The 17,341-nt window shown below is 36.0% G+C and overlaps 1 protein-coding gene across 1 annotated transcript; it reads left to right on the forward strand.

The window, feature by feature from the left end:
- The first annotated feature begins 5,163 nt into the window (after positions 1–5,163).
- Positions 5,164–8,127, forward strand: LOC122308319 (leucine-rich repeat extensin-like protein 4). Its single transcript, XM_043121580.1, has one exon. It carries the CDS (start codon positions 5,450–5,452, stop codon positions 7,538–7,540), a length of 2,091 nt encoding a protein of 696 aa, XP_042977514.1. The 5' UTR covers positions 5,164–5,449; the 3' UTR covers positions 7,541–8,127.
- The last annotated feature ends 9,214 nt before the right edge of the window (positions 8,128–17,341 follow it).

The raw sequence follows: 17,341 nt of genomic DNA on the forward strand, positions 1-17,341 counted from the left end.
CCCCAAAATATGGAGGACTTTTAACGATGGTACAGCTGCTGATCTGTAAAAATGAAGGCACGTAAGATTTGGTATAAAATTAGGAAAAAACTACAATATAGCTGAATGGATACAAGGATAGAAATATAATTTTATAATATTACACTTCGGAGGAGACAGATGATTTTTATAAAATATACCCATTAGAAAGAGACAGATCTTTAAAAATTTATGAGTACTGTTGGTAATAAATGGATTTCGGAAATTATGATGATGAAAAATCTAAAAATATCAATTGTAAAAAAATTAATAAAAAAGAATATTTAAATAGAGCACAAGGATATTAATAAAGAGTTGGATATGCAGGTATTTAAATTCGAGAAAGCCAACATTTTTAGTCTAAATTTAGAGAAATAATAGTACTTAGGGGTGTAAATGCTTATAGGAACATTCAAAGATTAAGTTCACTCAATCCAGCTTTCTTTTTCAGCATTAAAAGATTCAAAAGCACCGTATTTCTAGAGAGAGAAGCTCATCTATCTCTCTAGAAAAACTAAGGCCGAGTATTTCATCTAAGGGAGGTGGGGCTTCCACCTCCATCTCTCTGTTTCCCATTTATTTTAAGATCCATTTCTGTTTCCATCTCTCTATTTTGCTTTTATTTTTTCTGTTTGCAATAAAGTGTCAGTTTGGAGGTGGTATGGTGGTCGAAGCCATCCTCCCTTTTATATCTTGCGGTGGGCAGAGTGATGCTTGCACGGTGGTGAAGGAGGGCCTCGATTTCGTTTTTGGTCGTGGCATGGTGTGGTCAAAGCTAACCATTCGGGGATGCATGTAATAAGAGTTGTTTCTAACTTTTGTTGGGCTGAGTTTTGCCCTGTTGAAAGGCCATCACAAGGCCTGGTACCGAGTCCTTATCCATATCATTTCACCTAGCTGAGCGGAGAGTCATTCATTACTGGAAATGGAGTTTTTCGAATCTATATGGTCGGCGTTCTTGACCATGTGGTGTTGGTCTTCTGAGGGGATAGCAGAGAGGCTTCACGGTGTGGCTCGGTTAGCTTGCTGTTTTGGAGATGGATTTTAGCTTACTGTTTTGGGGTGCTCCTTCATGGGATATATGTACTCTATTTTATCCATGGAAAATAGGATTTTTTTTTTTTTGATGCATGCCGAGCGGCATGGAGGGGATAAAGCATCTTTAGGGTAGAATCTGGTCGTAGTTCACAGTGGATATTCTTGGGGATGATGGTTAGAGCTTCATTGAATCGGAGTTAGACGATTTTTTTCGGTTTCTTCTTTTTATTTCTTGTGTTAAATCTGGTTAGTCATGTTTGTTTTGTGATTGTCTGGAAATAAGCTTGGTGGCTCTGTGCATAGGGTTTTAAAAGAAGAGGAGGAGATTGTTCGTCTCTAGGTTTCAATGCATGAACGAAGATGAAGATGTGCATGTGCATGTGAGAGGTGATGGTGACGGGGCTGGTTTCCTGGGCATGGGCAGCAGCGGGCATGGGCATGGAGACGAGCACATGCAACAGATGTTGTTCTATTAGTGGAGAGCATGTCGCAGTTAGTGGGTTAGAGTAGCAAAGTATACGGTGTAGTTAGTGGGGTTGGGTAGTAGCGTACAATGCTATTTTGTTTTTTCTATTCAGTTATGGTTGTTAGTGGCTTTTATTAGGGTAATGAAAATAAATTGAAATACACAATTCCCTTTCCTCTCTTGGATGAGTAGGGTAGTAAGTCTCTTTCCTCTTTTGGAAGATGAGAGTGGAAATTTTCCTTCTTTTTTGGAGGGTGGGAGTGATATGGGTTGTTGTCTCACAGCCAAGCTGAGATGGACACCTCTGTTTATACAGAATCTCACATCTCAGAAGGGCTGTGTCATTAGAAAGTTTCTAAAGTTTTTTTAGATAGTATCCGACACAATGAAAGTTGTGTGTGAGGGAGTTTATAACAGATGAGTAGTTGGCTTGTAATCAGGGTTAGTACCCGGACTTATTGGTCACAGTTGTAACTTTCTTCATTCATGAATTGAATTGAAGTATGTTTCAAAAAAGATTGAACAAAAAAAAAAAAAAAAAAAGTTCACTCAATCCATATAACCAAAATATTATATTTTCTCCAAAGTCTGGCCAAGGTGTCCCTCTCTCTAAATCCACCCATTTCAATCCATAAATTGTGCTAACCTTAGTGGGGGAGTTCTAGCTCTTCCCTCTTCTCTCCATTTTTTTATTTCTCTTTGATCTATGGCCTAGGAGCAATATAGGAAAAGTTTTGGTTTTTCTTTTGGACACATAAAATGGCTGACTTAACACTTTTCATATACCTTCGAGTTACAAACATCATACTGTAATTCTTATTTTACCGATCTACAAGAAGTAATGTTACAAAATAATGGGCTAGTGTACTTCACAGTTTATCCAAAGTGGCGCTTGTGCCCAATGGGATGCCCAATATCAGAGCTCCAACTGCCACATACACCACTCCAGCTAACTCATGGCTCAAATCTTCAAGATCTGATCATCTACACCCATCCATAACTAGCCTGTAGGGGTTTACATGCTGATACAATTCTACATATTTCTTAGAACGCCACAAAGTTGTGATTAAGTAGACCCCCTCCTCCCATTTCTATCTATCTAGCTTACTGCTTTTCCTAAATTTCCGAATCGATGTATTTACATGTCTAAGTCTGTGGACTAGGAGACAAAAGACATTCTTCAACTACAACAATGGTTCCAATATTAGTGTAACTCCATCTACGGTAGCCTTTTGAGGGTGCAATGGAAATCCTGGCCAAAGCTCTTTGAGGGCTGCCAAGTTTCCAACAAAAACTACTTTTATGATTGGTCGTCTCTTGGACCATATTCAGTCTATTGGCCAAGAGAATATGGGATTTGGACTACTCTGTCTAGTCCTAATTTTCCATTTCTATATTCTCTATTTACACTTCTTTGACTATATAGCAACTAGGTCTGAAGTTTTTGAAGCGATTGTAGAGGTCCCCAACCCCATGCATCTAGTATAGTTTGGAGAATGGTAATGAAATAATTTTCTTATAAAAAAAATTGCTATTATAAGATTTATACAGTTGCTGCTCACGTTTAGGTAGCAATTGGAAGACAGTCCGAAAGGCTTTTTCATTTATTATGTTTTTAAAGAAATTCTATTTGCCGTCCCCAAATGGAGATTGCATGTACAAGCCTTTTATTAAATGAGAAAAAAATATTATTTTACGATAGATATTTTAGTAATTGTAAAAAGATTTAAAGATAAAATTATCTATATCTGCATTGCAATCCTCAAATGGGGACTGTATGTAGTATTACTCATATTTTTAATTCAACATTGGTCCCAAACTAGTCTTATGTGGCTTTTTTTTTATTTAACGAGTTTTGTTATGTACAAGCGAATTCGCATACTAATCTGTGTATAAATACTGCTGCTTTCACATTAAAAATTCAAATTGGTGTAATTTACATTAAAATTTGATTTTCTGACCAATCACATTGAGTGGATATGCGTATTGATGTACAAAATCGTTTACAACCAGATTTTTTTCTTATTTAACCCCTATTATACTCTATTTTCTCTTTGGTAACTCTATTTGAAAACGTAATCTATTTTGTTTGAGTTTTAAACGAAAATTTCTAGCTTTTATGTATCATGAAATTATTGATGAGAAAAATGGTACATTTTTTTGGTAAGGAACAATGTAGTTAACTATAAGTTCGTAATTCTCCAAATGATCTTTTAAATATTACAAGGTAATTAAATGTTGCATTTTTTAATTGTTAAATATTTTTAATCGCATTATTGAGATTTTAGTGATTAATATTTATATCTCTAAGATTTTTCTACTTTATTGCATTTTACTAAAATAAATTAAGAGGAAGAAATAATATTGTATGAATAGAATATTATCAAAATTAATTAAATAAATATTTAGAGATTGAAATGCTTGTTGTTAAAATCTGTCATGATTAAAAATTTAACTTCTTCATTTAAATCTTATATTTATTTATTTTTTTTATTTTTATTCTCTATAATTACAAATATGATTTATCTTTTTGATTAAACACGGGGAACACAACAAACATAAATTAACGACTCTACCCCTAAGCTTTCTGACAATTTCCTTTTCTTTTTTAAAAAATAGAGTAAATTTACTACTGTCAGTCTGTCGGTTCAGGTCACCCTGACACCCACATCCACTCACTCGCTTTCACCCTCCATGTAAATCTAAAATCTCGTGATACGAAATTCATATAAATCTCGTTAGATCTCAGCCAATTTCGGGCTCCCCCGCTAAAGTTCAAATATTTTACTCCAAAAAAGCAACCGGACCTTCTTTTCCGGTCATCCCAAACCGGGATTCGGCGCCGCCGATTACTCTATTGACAACTTTTCATTATGACAGCGTTTTTATTGGATAATTTGATGAAATATTTTTGTTTGGGAATCTGATTTCCCACCATTCTCTTGATGAGAGAAAAATTTTCATTCTACTAATTTTTACTTATGTTAGTTTAGTTATATAAAATTAAATTATCTTATTTTATTTTATTTAATTATTATAAATTTTTAAAATTTTTACATAAAATATAATAAATAATTTAATTTTTTTAATTTAAAAATAAAATAAATATTAAAAAATTATATTATAATAATATTTTATTTAATTTTTAATAAAATATCTTATCTTATCTAAATTATATAATCCAACGAAACCTTAAAGTGTTTCAATAATAGATATTATATATAGACACATTATCTATATTTTATAAGAGTAAATGAGTAATGATATAACTACAATTATTTTACAACTCATTTTTAAGTAAATAATAAAATCATATCACTCTATCAGGATAACTGTAAGGTTACCATTTTCATTCTATAAAACTTAATATTATTTGTATAAATTTTTGACAATATAAACTATATGTAATATCAAATATTATATCTATTTAATAAATGATTCAATCAAATAATTGAAGACATCTCATTTATCTCATGAACGCGGTATTAGGAGTCCTAACTTAGGGCTGCTAATTTTATATTTGTTTTTAAAAACACGGTATCTGTACCAAAATCTTTTCTTTTCTTTTTTGAATAAAAATAATTATAGAATAAAGTCGAGATGTAGAATCTGGTGGGCATTGAGCTGTGACATAGCTGTCTTTTTTATGAATTATTTCAGACACACATCTCCAAATTTCCCCCTAGGAAAAAACCCTTCCCTCTACTCCTCCCTCCCACTGCCTCTCTCTCTCTCCCTCCCTCTGCCTCAAGTTCAAAACGAAACCTCCCATTCCATTTCCCTCTATCCACACTTCCCTCAGATCTCAAGGTGAACGTTTCTCGAGTACCCATTTTGCAATTCCCTGCAGAGAAGAGTTTTGTGATATATAGGGAAAGGAGAGCGGACGGGAGTGGCGTTTGAGAACTTGGATGTCTCTCATGTGAGATGAAGAAGACGACCCTCTTCACCCATTTTGATCTCTCGCTCCTCATTGTTTTCTTTCTCGGTACAGTCTCCGTCTGTGCCGCTGAACGGCTCCTTATCACCCCCAATGGAGGCCTTACCGACGCTGAGGCCTTGTACATCCGGCAGCGTCAGCTCCTGTACTACAGGGACGAGTTCGGCGACAGAGGTGAGAATGTCTACGTTGACCCATCTCTGGTCTTCGAAAACCCGAGACTTAGAGATGCTTATATAGCTTTGCAAGCTTGGAAGCAAGCTATTCTATCTGATCCCTTCAATCTAACCAGTGACTGGGTTGGATCTAGTGTCTGTAACTACAATGGGGTGTTCTGTGCCCCTGCACCTGATAACCCCAAGATCCGAACCGTCGCCGGCATTGATCTTAACCACGGTGACATTGCTGGGTACTTGCCGGAGGAGCTCGGGCTACTCGTTGATCTTGCATTATTCCACATTAACTCGAACAGGTTTTGTGGTACTGTGCCGCACAAGTTCAAGAACCTGAAGCTTTTGTTCGAGCTTGATATCAGTAACAATCGCTTTGCCGGTAAGTTCCCAGAGGTGGTGTTGAACCTCCCGCAGCTCAAGTTCCTGGATCTGAGGTTCAATGAGTTTGAAGGGACTGTACCCAGGGAGCTGTTCGACAAGCCATTGGACGCAATCTTCATCAATCACAACAGATTCACGTTCGATCTGCCAGACAATTTCGGGAACTCGCCGGTGTCGGTGATAGTGCTGGCCGACAACAAGTTCCACGGGTGCATCCCGGCGAGCATAGGCAACATGTCCAACCTCAACGAGATCATCATGATGAACAACGGGTTCAGATCTTGCTTGCCTGTCCAAATTGGGTTGCTCGCGAATTTGACGGTGTTCGACGTGAGTTTCAACGAGCTATTGGGCCCATTACCGGACTCCTTTAGCAACCTGGTCAGCATTGAACAGCTTAATGTGGCCCACAACTTGCTGTCCGGAAAAATCCCTGCCGGTATCTGTAAATTACCGAGTCTTCAGAACTTCACCTTCTCGTATAACTTCTTCACTGGTGAGCCACCGACGTGCTTGAGCCTTCCGGACTTCAGCGACCAGAAGAACTGCTTGCCCAATAGGCCGGTCCAGAGGTCCGCCGGGCAATGTAAGTCGTTCTTGTCTAAGCCTGTGGATTGCAATTCCTTTAGATGTTCCCCTTCCGCTCCCGTTCTCCCTGCCCCCACTCCGCCTTCTCCACCTCTTCCTTCACCTTCGCCGCCTGTCCTCTCATCTCCACCACCGTCTCCACCGGTATTATCGCCTCCACCATTTCCACCGGTCTCATTGCCACCACCGTCGCCACCGGTTCTATCGCCACCTTTTCCACCGGTATTAACGCCTCCACCATTTCCACCGGTCCTATCGCCACCTTCTCCACCGGTCTTAGTGCCACCACCTTTCCCACCAGTGTATTCCCTGGCTCCACCTCCACCGCCACCACCAGTTCATTCGCCACCCCCACCTCCACCTCCAACTTCACGGTCACCACCCCAACCATCTCCTCCACCACCTTCGCCACCACTGCCACCTGAATCTGCACCACCGACCTCCCCGCCGCCACGTACTCCATACTATGTGGTCTCTCCACCACCGCCAGTTTCTTCGTTGTCCCCACAGCCATCGATGCCACACTATAGTTCACCACCTCCGCCCCCACCTCCTCCGCCGCCGCCTCCATCTCCTACGCCTCCAACGTCTGTCTATTCTCCACCTCCCCCTCCTCCATCGCCTTTACCTTGTGTTGAACCGCCACCACCTCCCCCATCGCCATCCCCTTGCGTAGAACCACCACCATCATCACCACCAGTTCATTACTTGCCACCCCCACCCCCGCCTCCTACAGTTTACAATTCGCCACCCCCACCTACACCTTCACCTTCTCCGCCCCCACCAGTTCACTACCAATCCTCTCCACCCCCTCCGTCACCACCAACGCCAATTGTTTATGAAAGCCCGCCACCTCCGACTCCCGTATACGAGGGGCCTTTGCCACCAATCACCGGAGTTTCATATGCATCTCCTCCGCCACCGCCTTTCTACTGATTCTTTTGAGAATTTTCCTCTTAACCTTTCGTCAACCACGAGCAGAAGTCACATTAATGGGAACGGCCATTGCTTCTTTTTCCTCTTCCTGTGCTCTATCTCCACCTACTCTTCTTTCTCGTTGGGCGATTCTCGCCGCTCATGGAGGAAGGATAAACATAGAGAACGTAAAAGGGTGTGTCGCAGCTCTAGAAATGATATCCAGCATTGTTGTCAAAGAAGTAGGGAAGAGGCGAAAGATAGAGGGAGAGAGAGAGACAACGAAGAGAGAATGGTGAGAGGAGAAAGTCGCTCCAGCATTTATTTGAATTGTTATGGATATTTTTGAGTTGTGAAATAAAATTTGCAGTGGAAGAGTAGGGTTGCAGAAAAAGTGCATGTATAGGGATGAAAACTGGAGACCATAATTCAGTGCTTGGTACAAAGACAGGCAGCACTTTCTGCTGCTGCTTCATGTTTGTGGGTTTTATTGTTGTTGTGTCTCTCTTTGATATCATACTTTATTTCTTATTCCTTTCCTATTTATGGTATAATCATGAACATTTTATTTGTATTTGATTATCTAAATTCAGATCAATTCCTTCTCATCTCATTTGTTGAATCCGTCTGTGATGGATAAATGACAAGCCTTGGTCTCTCTGGGAGTCTTTTTTCTGATACGTTGTTTGGATAGACATGTTTGCAATTTCTTCTTTCAGGGAGATGCCTGAGGATGGGATTCGATTAGTCCCATATTAGAATACCCATGAGCATCGATGTGCACAGAGCAAACCTCTCTGGTTTCTTAGTTGCTCGATGTCTGAAATAGAACTACCAATTTCCAGTCTATGGTGGAAAATTTTAATACAGAACTGCTACATGCAGTCGGTACATGTAAGCGGGATGTAAACGTTTGCATGGAATGAATAAAAAAAAGTTATAAAAATAATTTTTTTTTTATGTGGATCTTATATTAATTTATTTTTTTCAAAACGACTGAACGCTGCTTGCACAATCACGATTATAAATATCATTTCTCATTTTAATAATCCCTCTTATGTTGTGGCAATATATGCAGTGTACTCCAAATCAAATGACAAGTAATTCGACTAAAGTTTGAACTTTTGAATGTAAACCGCGTCTCAGGTGAAAAACCGGTGTTTTTTAATGGCCAGGTCTCCGGATTCCTCGTGAAAAAAAAAAAAAAATAATAAGTCCTTTCACCTAGGAGAGAGTCATCTACCTGTAATCTCCTGAAACTGCGATCAAGGTCGCAGGCCCTAACTGAGATCCCCGTGGGGACCTGAATGGCCAACCCATATTCCATTATTGGGGTCACTTTTATAATGCCTGAGCCGTGCTTTATCAAGATAAATAGTGTTGGGGTTAGCAGCATGTCATGTGCAAACTCTCAACATTTGTTTGAAAAGTTGAATCCAAACCCGTTTACTTCACGCTGACCCTTGCTTTCCCATTGAAATTTGGAATTTCATCTCATTATGCTCATAAAAAGCTTCAAAAGGTTTTAGTCAGGTTGAAAGAGTAACGTGTCTTTATGAGCACTACTGTATTTTTGTTTATGTTTCCCTGATATGCATCGTTATGACATCCCCAATGCCGTGCTTCTGACTGTTGTGCATTTCTTAGGAAAAGCTTTTTCTGTTCAAAGACCCCCTTTTTTATTTATCTAGAAAGAGAGATGCTACTAGAAAATTTAGGATTTTAATTTTATTTTTTGGTTTTCGGATTATTTAGTTTTGAATATATTTAGTTTTTTTAATAAACCATGTGGCACAATACGGGGTACCATATCAACGAGACAGTCAGCAACATAACCATAGAGTCACCGTGGCAAATACTCATCCAGAAAATCCAATCAATATTTAAAAAAAAAAAAAAAAAAAAAAAAACATCATGCCAATGTTGCATCGTGTCCTCGTTGGTGACTCGCAAAGAATCCTCTTCTGAGCAACTGTGGAAGATAAAAAGAAAATGAACAAGTTGCATGCGTCCACTGATGATCTTTGTCTGCATATTACTCCAAACTGTTAGCTTATTGCCCCCAGTTCTGCACCTTGAATCAATACAATTAGGATGGGTGTCATGGCAACAATGATAGACCATAGTTCTTGGAACATGCCAATTTGTCTTGTGCGACACATTTCCTTTTAGCTTTTAGCTTTTATAGTCTATTTGAGAAGACACTCAAACTATTTATAGATCATTTGAGATATGATCCTATCACTACCCATTTACTACTTATAAAGGATTTGAAATTTTTTATTTTTTTATCATTTTCTTTTAAATAATTTTTTAACATCCTTAATCCTTAAAAAAAATTAAAAAAATATATAATTTTATTAATAATTACTTAATCATTAAGTAAAATTAAAAATTAAAAAAAAATCATTTTAAGTATGAGGATTGTAACTCTATCATTTTCCTTTGAGATATACTCATTTTATGCACCTGAGATAAGAGATGCCTATGACAAGTGGAATAACGTGGATGGTAGGGGGGCTGAATTCTCCCAATAGATGCAAAGCATATTGTGATGGAAGTGGAATTATCAAATCTTGATTAAAATCTCAATAATTCCTACTATGAGGATCGAATTTGAAAATAGCGGTTAGGATTTAAGAAATCTGTGACTCAAATATGTTACGAATTTAAAAAATTATCGATGCTATGAAATACATTTTTGAGATGTTTGGTTCATGGATTTAATATTTTTTTCGATTTTCACATTCTTATAAATAGTTTAATGGAATTTTTTTTTAACATAATGGATCAACTTTTCCGACTTAGATGGTATATTGAGAGTCGACCGGGTGATGCAAGCCAGTTCGAATATGACATGATTATATAATAACTCAATTAATTAATTAGAATCGATTTTATTAAACTATAAAATTCACGAACAGTATCAAAAACTGTATCCCTACTCTACTTTTTCTTATGGTTGTCGTTTTATATATTTTTCTTGCGATGTAATCAATGAAAATCTGTCAGGACATCCCCCCAAGCTCCAGGGATGGTGATGTTATGAAAATTGAAAATAAAATCTGGGTCCTCCGGCCTGGTGATAGTCACGTGGGAATGTTAATGCAATGTGTTGGTTGACTTGCTCTTTATTGTCTCAAATTAATAGGACACAACCACCATGATTTATTTAGGACACTTCATAGACGTACGGCCTGGGATTAGGTCGGATACATTAGTGGCACGCCATAAAGTGATGCTCTATATCTTGACCCCCTCACCAATTTTCTTCAATACATACAAATAGTACAAAAGAGATTTTAAACTTTACCTTTACCAAGGGTTTCGATTATCTGTGTGCTCAAGATTGAATATTCTAGTTGCTGGAGTCTAGTCTAAAAATTTGCAAAACGCGACATTAACATCTATAATCTAATTATGTTCTTCAAGAAGAGTTTTTAATGCTTCTTTTTGTACATTTAGGGTAGTGGTTATTTGATGTTGAATATGGTTACATTAGTTGAGTGGCCCAAGCAATATGACTGGCTCTGCTAAACTAATTGATCACGTGCTCTACTTAATCACAGGCACCGTCCTAGAAAAAAAGAAAAAAAAAAGGTACAAAACTCCACAGCAAAAATAGAGTATTGGGTAGTTAAGAGTCATTTGCTTGGGCAGATACCATTATTTTCCCCGACAACAATGGGACCCAATGCCAGCCTAAGTTGTTATTATTGCGTAAGAAATGGAGTCTCTTTTAGCATTGGCATTATGTTAGAAAATGCGTGGCTAGCTGAAATTTAGCCAAAACCATTTATTTTGGCCAACTTTAGATTAGTTATGGTGCATTTGACCAACAGTGCCTCTCTCTCTCTCTCAATCTCTCTCTCTCTCTTAAATATTGGTATTTGTTAGTTTTTGGTTATTTTGTTATTTGCTAGTTTTTGGTTATTTTGTGAAAGATATCTATTATTTAAATTTTATTAGTTTTGGTTTTTTCTAGGTGCTGGTGAAAGAGCATTATATTTTTCTATGAAGACATATTTACATAATGAAATAAAAATTTATTTTATTTTAAAACTACTGTAAGAAGACTAGATTAAAAAAATAAGAACATTTCAAAAAATATGGAGAAAATAATAGCTTAGTCAATGTAGAGTGCATTTCAAATGTTATTATCAAAATAGAAATTCTAGCATCCTTGGTGAAATTTTAGCTAATCCAACCCTCAGAGGTTAGCTCAAGTGGTAAAAGCCTTGAGTTTAGAGGTATGGTTCTCCCAACTCTAAAGTTTAAATTCTCTTGAGTGCAAATAATCTCTAGGGGTCATCAGATTGAGAGATATTTTCTTTTAATTATCTAAAATGCACTTATAGGAAACTCTTTATCGAGAACATGTGTACCTCTGAGATTAGTCGTAACATTGTTCATGCATACTCGGTGCCCAAAAAAAAAAAAAAACACAATTAGCTAATCCAATATCACTACTAGTGACAAGGGACAATTTCCATTTTTAGAGGCCAAATATTCTCTTGACGAAGGTATTACTTTTCAATTCTCATCAAGGAACACAATAGAATAAACCATCCGCTTAAGCCCATTTAATATGGGCTTTAGGTACCATGATCTTTTTGGGTCAAAACCTAAGTGCCCTCTTTTTCAGTGTGATCCACATACGGCCCAATTGAAAAGAAGGTTCTATTCTGTATTTCTACAGTGTTTCTATACAATTTCTAGAGAGTACAGATATCTGCGATGATATCCTCACCAACGAATATCGAGCTCTATAAAATAGGTATTTGTTGAAAATAGAGAAAAAAGAAAAAGAAAATGATATTTACATTCTTAGAGTTGAAATTTTGTATCTTTCTTTTTTTTAAAAAAATATATAAATTCGAAATCTATATAAAATAATTATTTTTTTTAAAGGTGTGAGACTTGCACAGGTGCAAACTGCCCAACACATGTTGGAAAAAGTTGTGGAGTTAAAATTAGAAAAGAGAGCATCATACTATAATGATGAAAAAAACAATAGCTAAAGATTCCTCCATCGATTTGTCTCTTACGTACGCTTTCGGCTTTAAATGATTGAGAATGTTATAACTTATTACATTCTGTTGGGCATCATCGACCTTATCATGTTTTTTAAAGGCAATCTTCATGTCTCTTTGTGTTAAAGCATTGAGATATATATTAATAGTATTTATATATAAGTAATTATTTGCACGTAAGTATGGTTCGGTCTTACAAGTTTTAATTTGCTTTTGCAAAAGCTAGGGGCCCCCTTAGCTGCCTTTTCCTAACACGTACAGCATTTTAAGCTGTGCCAATGGTAGTTCATCTGGCTAATTACAAGCTCGATCTTAACTAACATGGAGGACCAATTTGGACTAACTACAATATTGCTTGACCAATGCATGCAGATGGTTTGAGTTTTCAAAGAAATGGACATAATATTTAATACTCATGCGAGCTTATAATAATAAAAAATTCTACACGTATATAAGAGTACAGTATCAAATACTATCAAAATTGCGTAATGTGTTTAGAAAAATGATATTTACAGTCATAAAGTATACAAGTGTCGCCGCATATTCTTTTTTTAAAAAAGTAAATAAATATAAAATTCATATGAAAAAAATTAATTTTTAATAATAGACTTCACTCTTTATTAAAATGAATATGCGGCATTTTCCCAATCTATAACTATATCTAACATTATTTCTGTGTCAATCTAGTTATCTCTAAATTGAATGTCTTGCTGCTTACCATCTATATGTTTTGTTTTGTTGGTTAGTATCCTGTCGTAAAGGAGGGAGAAGATCACCTAGGTTGGTGGGCGATCGGAGAAAATCTAAATAATCCTATAAATATATATATATATATATTATTTTTTTCGTGTTATCCGAATTTGTGATCCATTAGTGATGAATTACTAGTTGATGTGGTTTTTGGGCGGATTAATATCTTTTTATAAGTTCTTGTTTTTTTTTTTTTTAAACTCTAAACACTATAATGAAAGATATATATTATAAACATATGAAATGAATTTTTTAAATATTAAATTCTCGCAAAATGTAGTACAATTAATTTTATATGTTTTCTTTCTTTCACTTTAGCCGAGAATTTAAATAATATTGATCTATTTAATTACTAATAGTGGATCATGTAATTATTTTTTTTCCCTCTCAGACTAGAAAATTGAAAGAAAAAAGAAAAAAAAAATCATCTCTTATATAATCCAATTAGAGCAAACAGACAGATGATGCGAAAGTGCATGGATGATAGTCTAGGCCTTATTTGTTGAAATAAGATGAATTGAAAAAAAAAATTAAATAAAATATTATTAGAATATATATTTTTAATATTATTTTTGTTTTAAAATTAAAAAAATTAAATTTTTTATTTTATTTTGTATAAAAATTTAAAAAATTTTAATAATTAAATAAGATAAGAATAATTGTAAAAACAAAAAAAAAAAAGCCAAAAGCTAAAATTCCTTTCCGAAACTGCCAATATTCTTTTGTTTCAAATTGTGAAGATTATCTTCCAACTTACTTACCAAAGTAAGTCCGGGGACTGAGATTACTAATTGAATACAATCCACGAGTCCCGATAACCATAATATGCGTACGTTTAGTTTTTTGTTGTCGAACTCTTGTTCTTGGGTCGTGCTACAGTGCCGCCTATTGGTGACCGCTTGACTTGGCACGCCACGTGACAAATTATTTAAAAAAAAAATAGATTCAAAATGGAAAACGGAATCGACTGAACCCATTTGTTCCGAAACCCTTTCACCCTCTAGTCATCGTCCTTTCACCCTGTAGTCGTCGTGGCTTCCCTTGCTGTCCCCTTCGCCGTTCAATCGTAGAACACCGTCAGGAGTGGTTCCATCGCCGACCAGCATTTCCCTCCTCGACAAGATCGGGCCCGCAGCACCGTTTTTCTCTACCCTCCTCCCCAAGAGCGTTCCGTCACGGCGGCAGAGCTACCCTCCTCCACGAGTGCGTTCCGTCGCCGAACACCGGCTCCCTCTTGATTTTTGGGTTGTTAATGGTAACATCTACCAATTTCTCCCTTTCGATGCTACAGATCTATAGATAGATGATGCTTTCGGTTTGTTCAAAATATTTGAGAGTAGAAATTAGCTTGTGACTGTTAGTTGAAGTATTTTTGTTAAGATTTCTATGTTTTTTTCATTTTTAGGTCTTCAATTGCATCCATAGGGTTAGGGTTTCTGATAGGAAATATGCTTCCATTACCATTGTAACCTAGGGCACGATTTCTGAGTTACCCATGATTATTCACCTCCGAATGGGTATGTTTATTGTTATTGTTGTGGGAATTTGTTAACTTAAACAATCTGGGTTATAATTGTGAGTTTGGTATGATTAAGCTTATTTGCTGAAGTCCATCAATTGGAGTCATCTCGGTCATTGGTTCTGTAGCATTATCATTGTGAGTTTAGCTAGTTATTGGTACCAAATGGGCCATTGTATTTCTGTAAGTAATTTCTGATATCAAATGAGAAATAAAAGAAACAGAGTAGGCAAACTTGTCTGAGTGAATAATTATATGTTTTGGGGTTTGAAAGAACCTAAATTAATATCTTTTTAGTGACTTATATATTCCTTAGAATTATTTTTTGTGATGTTTGATGTCCTAGTGATTGGCTTGATTTGAAGCTTGGTTTGCTTGTTTAATAGAGTCAAGCTCTACCCAGCTACAGCATGATAAATTTTAGTTGAGCTGAGCTCATGCCAACATCTAGATTGAGTATTGCAATCATACATAGGGATTTAGAGAGGGAATGGAAGAATCTGGGTGGAGTTATATGTATTATATATTATTATTGGAGAATCTGGGTTGAGTTTTCTTGGGTTACTTCCTGAAGACTTTTTTCCATTCCTCTACTCCTTTGGACTACTTGTAAAATATTTAAGGTGCTGAAGTTGCATGATTATCTTTTATCTTATCCTCATTCTAGTTGTGGTATCTCTCTTGTATACGACCTGTCTACTTGGAATATGCAGTTTGAGGTTTTTAATGATTGTGGTTACTTATCAATCAGGAAAAAATCCAGGTCGACTTCATTTACCTTAATTCTTTTTAATTTTTTTTTCTGTTTCCGAGAACCCAAATTATTATTCCTATTTACAAAAACCGAATGTATTTGTATATAAACAGCAATGTCTGAGTCACATAGTGGAAATAGTGATCTGTCCAAAGGAAAGTCAATAATTGAGTATCCAATTTGTTACTGTGGAATGAAAGCTTGTCAAAGAACTGTGCATACGAAGGAAAATGATGGGCGGTGGTTTTTTGGATGTCAAAACTATATGGTAAAATATTTTCTTCTCGCCCTCGTATCTCATTCTTGTTGATAGTCATGTTTATTGTTATAATTTAACTGGGAATTGGTTCTTGCAGTTTGGAAAGTCTTGTGGATACTTCTGCTGGGATGACTCTGAAATTCCAGCATATTGCCAAAAGACGATCAAACGATTACAACACAATGTTGAGAAATTAAAAGTTGAAGTTGAAAAGATCCAAGCATCAAGGGATATCCAATCCTTGCATCATCGACTATAAATAGAGGCTGAGAGGCGCAAGAGGCAACTGGAGAAGGCTACCTATGTGCTAACAATTTCATTGTCATGGCTATTCTTTTTTGGGATACTTATATCCAATTGTGGTTGGTCGAAAGGAAAATGTTTCACCTAGTTTTAGAAGTTAGCAACTAGGAAAGTCTTTGTAGCTTTGTGAAAGCTGTTTGTGGCAGCTGTTTGTAGATGGTAGCAGCTATTTGTATTTTGGAGAATCTGTTTGTATTTTGTAGCAGTTGTTTCTATTTTGTGGCAGCTGTTTCTATTTTGTGAAAACTGAATAGTATTTGGTGTAACTCTTTGTACTCGGTTTGAGACCTTGAATATTCTCAATGTATGTGGAAGCTTTGTGTATTTTAGTGTAACTCTTTGTACTTGGTTTGAGACCTTGAACTTACACAATGTACATGTCAAATTTTTGTTTCCAAGAATAATACAACCTGATCAAAATGTAGTTTCTTGCAACTGAAATAGTATCAGTTTCTTACAAAATACAAGCTGGAAAATGTACATAGGTCAGACAAAATACACTAAAATACAGCTGAAAAGTTTCAGGTTCTTTCAAAATACAAGCTGGAAAATGTAAGAAACTTACAAAATACATGCTGGAAAATTCCAGTTTATTAGAATTACACAAGCCGATCAAAATACACTAAAATACAGCTGAAAAGTTTCAGGTTCTTTCAAAATACAAGTTGGAAAATGTAAGAAACTTACAAAATACATGCTGGAAAATTCCAGTTTATTAGAATTACACAAGCCGATCAAAATACACTAAAATACAGCTGAAAAGTTTCAGGTTCTTTCAAAATACAAGCTAGAAAATGTAAGAAACTTACAAAATACATGCTGGAAAATTCCAGTTTATTAGAATTACACAAGCCGATCAAAATACACTAAAATACAGCTGAAAAGTTTTAGGTTCTTTCAAAATACAAGCTGGAAAATGTAAGAAACTTACAAAATACATGCTGGAAAATTCCAGTTTATTAGAATTACACAAGCCGATCAAAATACACTAAAATACAGCTGAAAAGTTTCAGGTTCTTTCAAAATACAAGCTGGAAAATGTAAAAAACTTACAAAATACATGCTGGAAAATTCCAGTTTATTAGAATTACACAAGCCGATCAAAATACACTAAAATACAGATGAAAAGTTTCAGGTTCTTTCAAAATACAAGCTGGAAAATGTAAGAAACTTACAAAATACATGCTGGAAAATTTCAGTTTAT

The sequence above is a fragment of the Carya illinoinensis genome, chromosome 4 (assembly GCF_018687715.1).
Source record: "Carya illinoinensis cultivar Pawnee chromosome 4, C.illinoinensisPawnee_v1, whole genome shotgun sequence".
NCBI classification, from domain to species: domain Eukaryota; kingdom Viridiplantae; phylum Streptophyta; class Magnoliopsida; order Fagales; family Juglandaceae; genus Carya; species Carya illinoinensis.

What these genes read in the sequence shown, in the direction of transcription:
- LOC122308319 (XM_043121580.1), top strand. Translation starts at nt 5,450, where the DNA reads ATGAAGAAGACGACCCTCTTCACCCATTTTGATCTCTCGCTCCTCATT.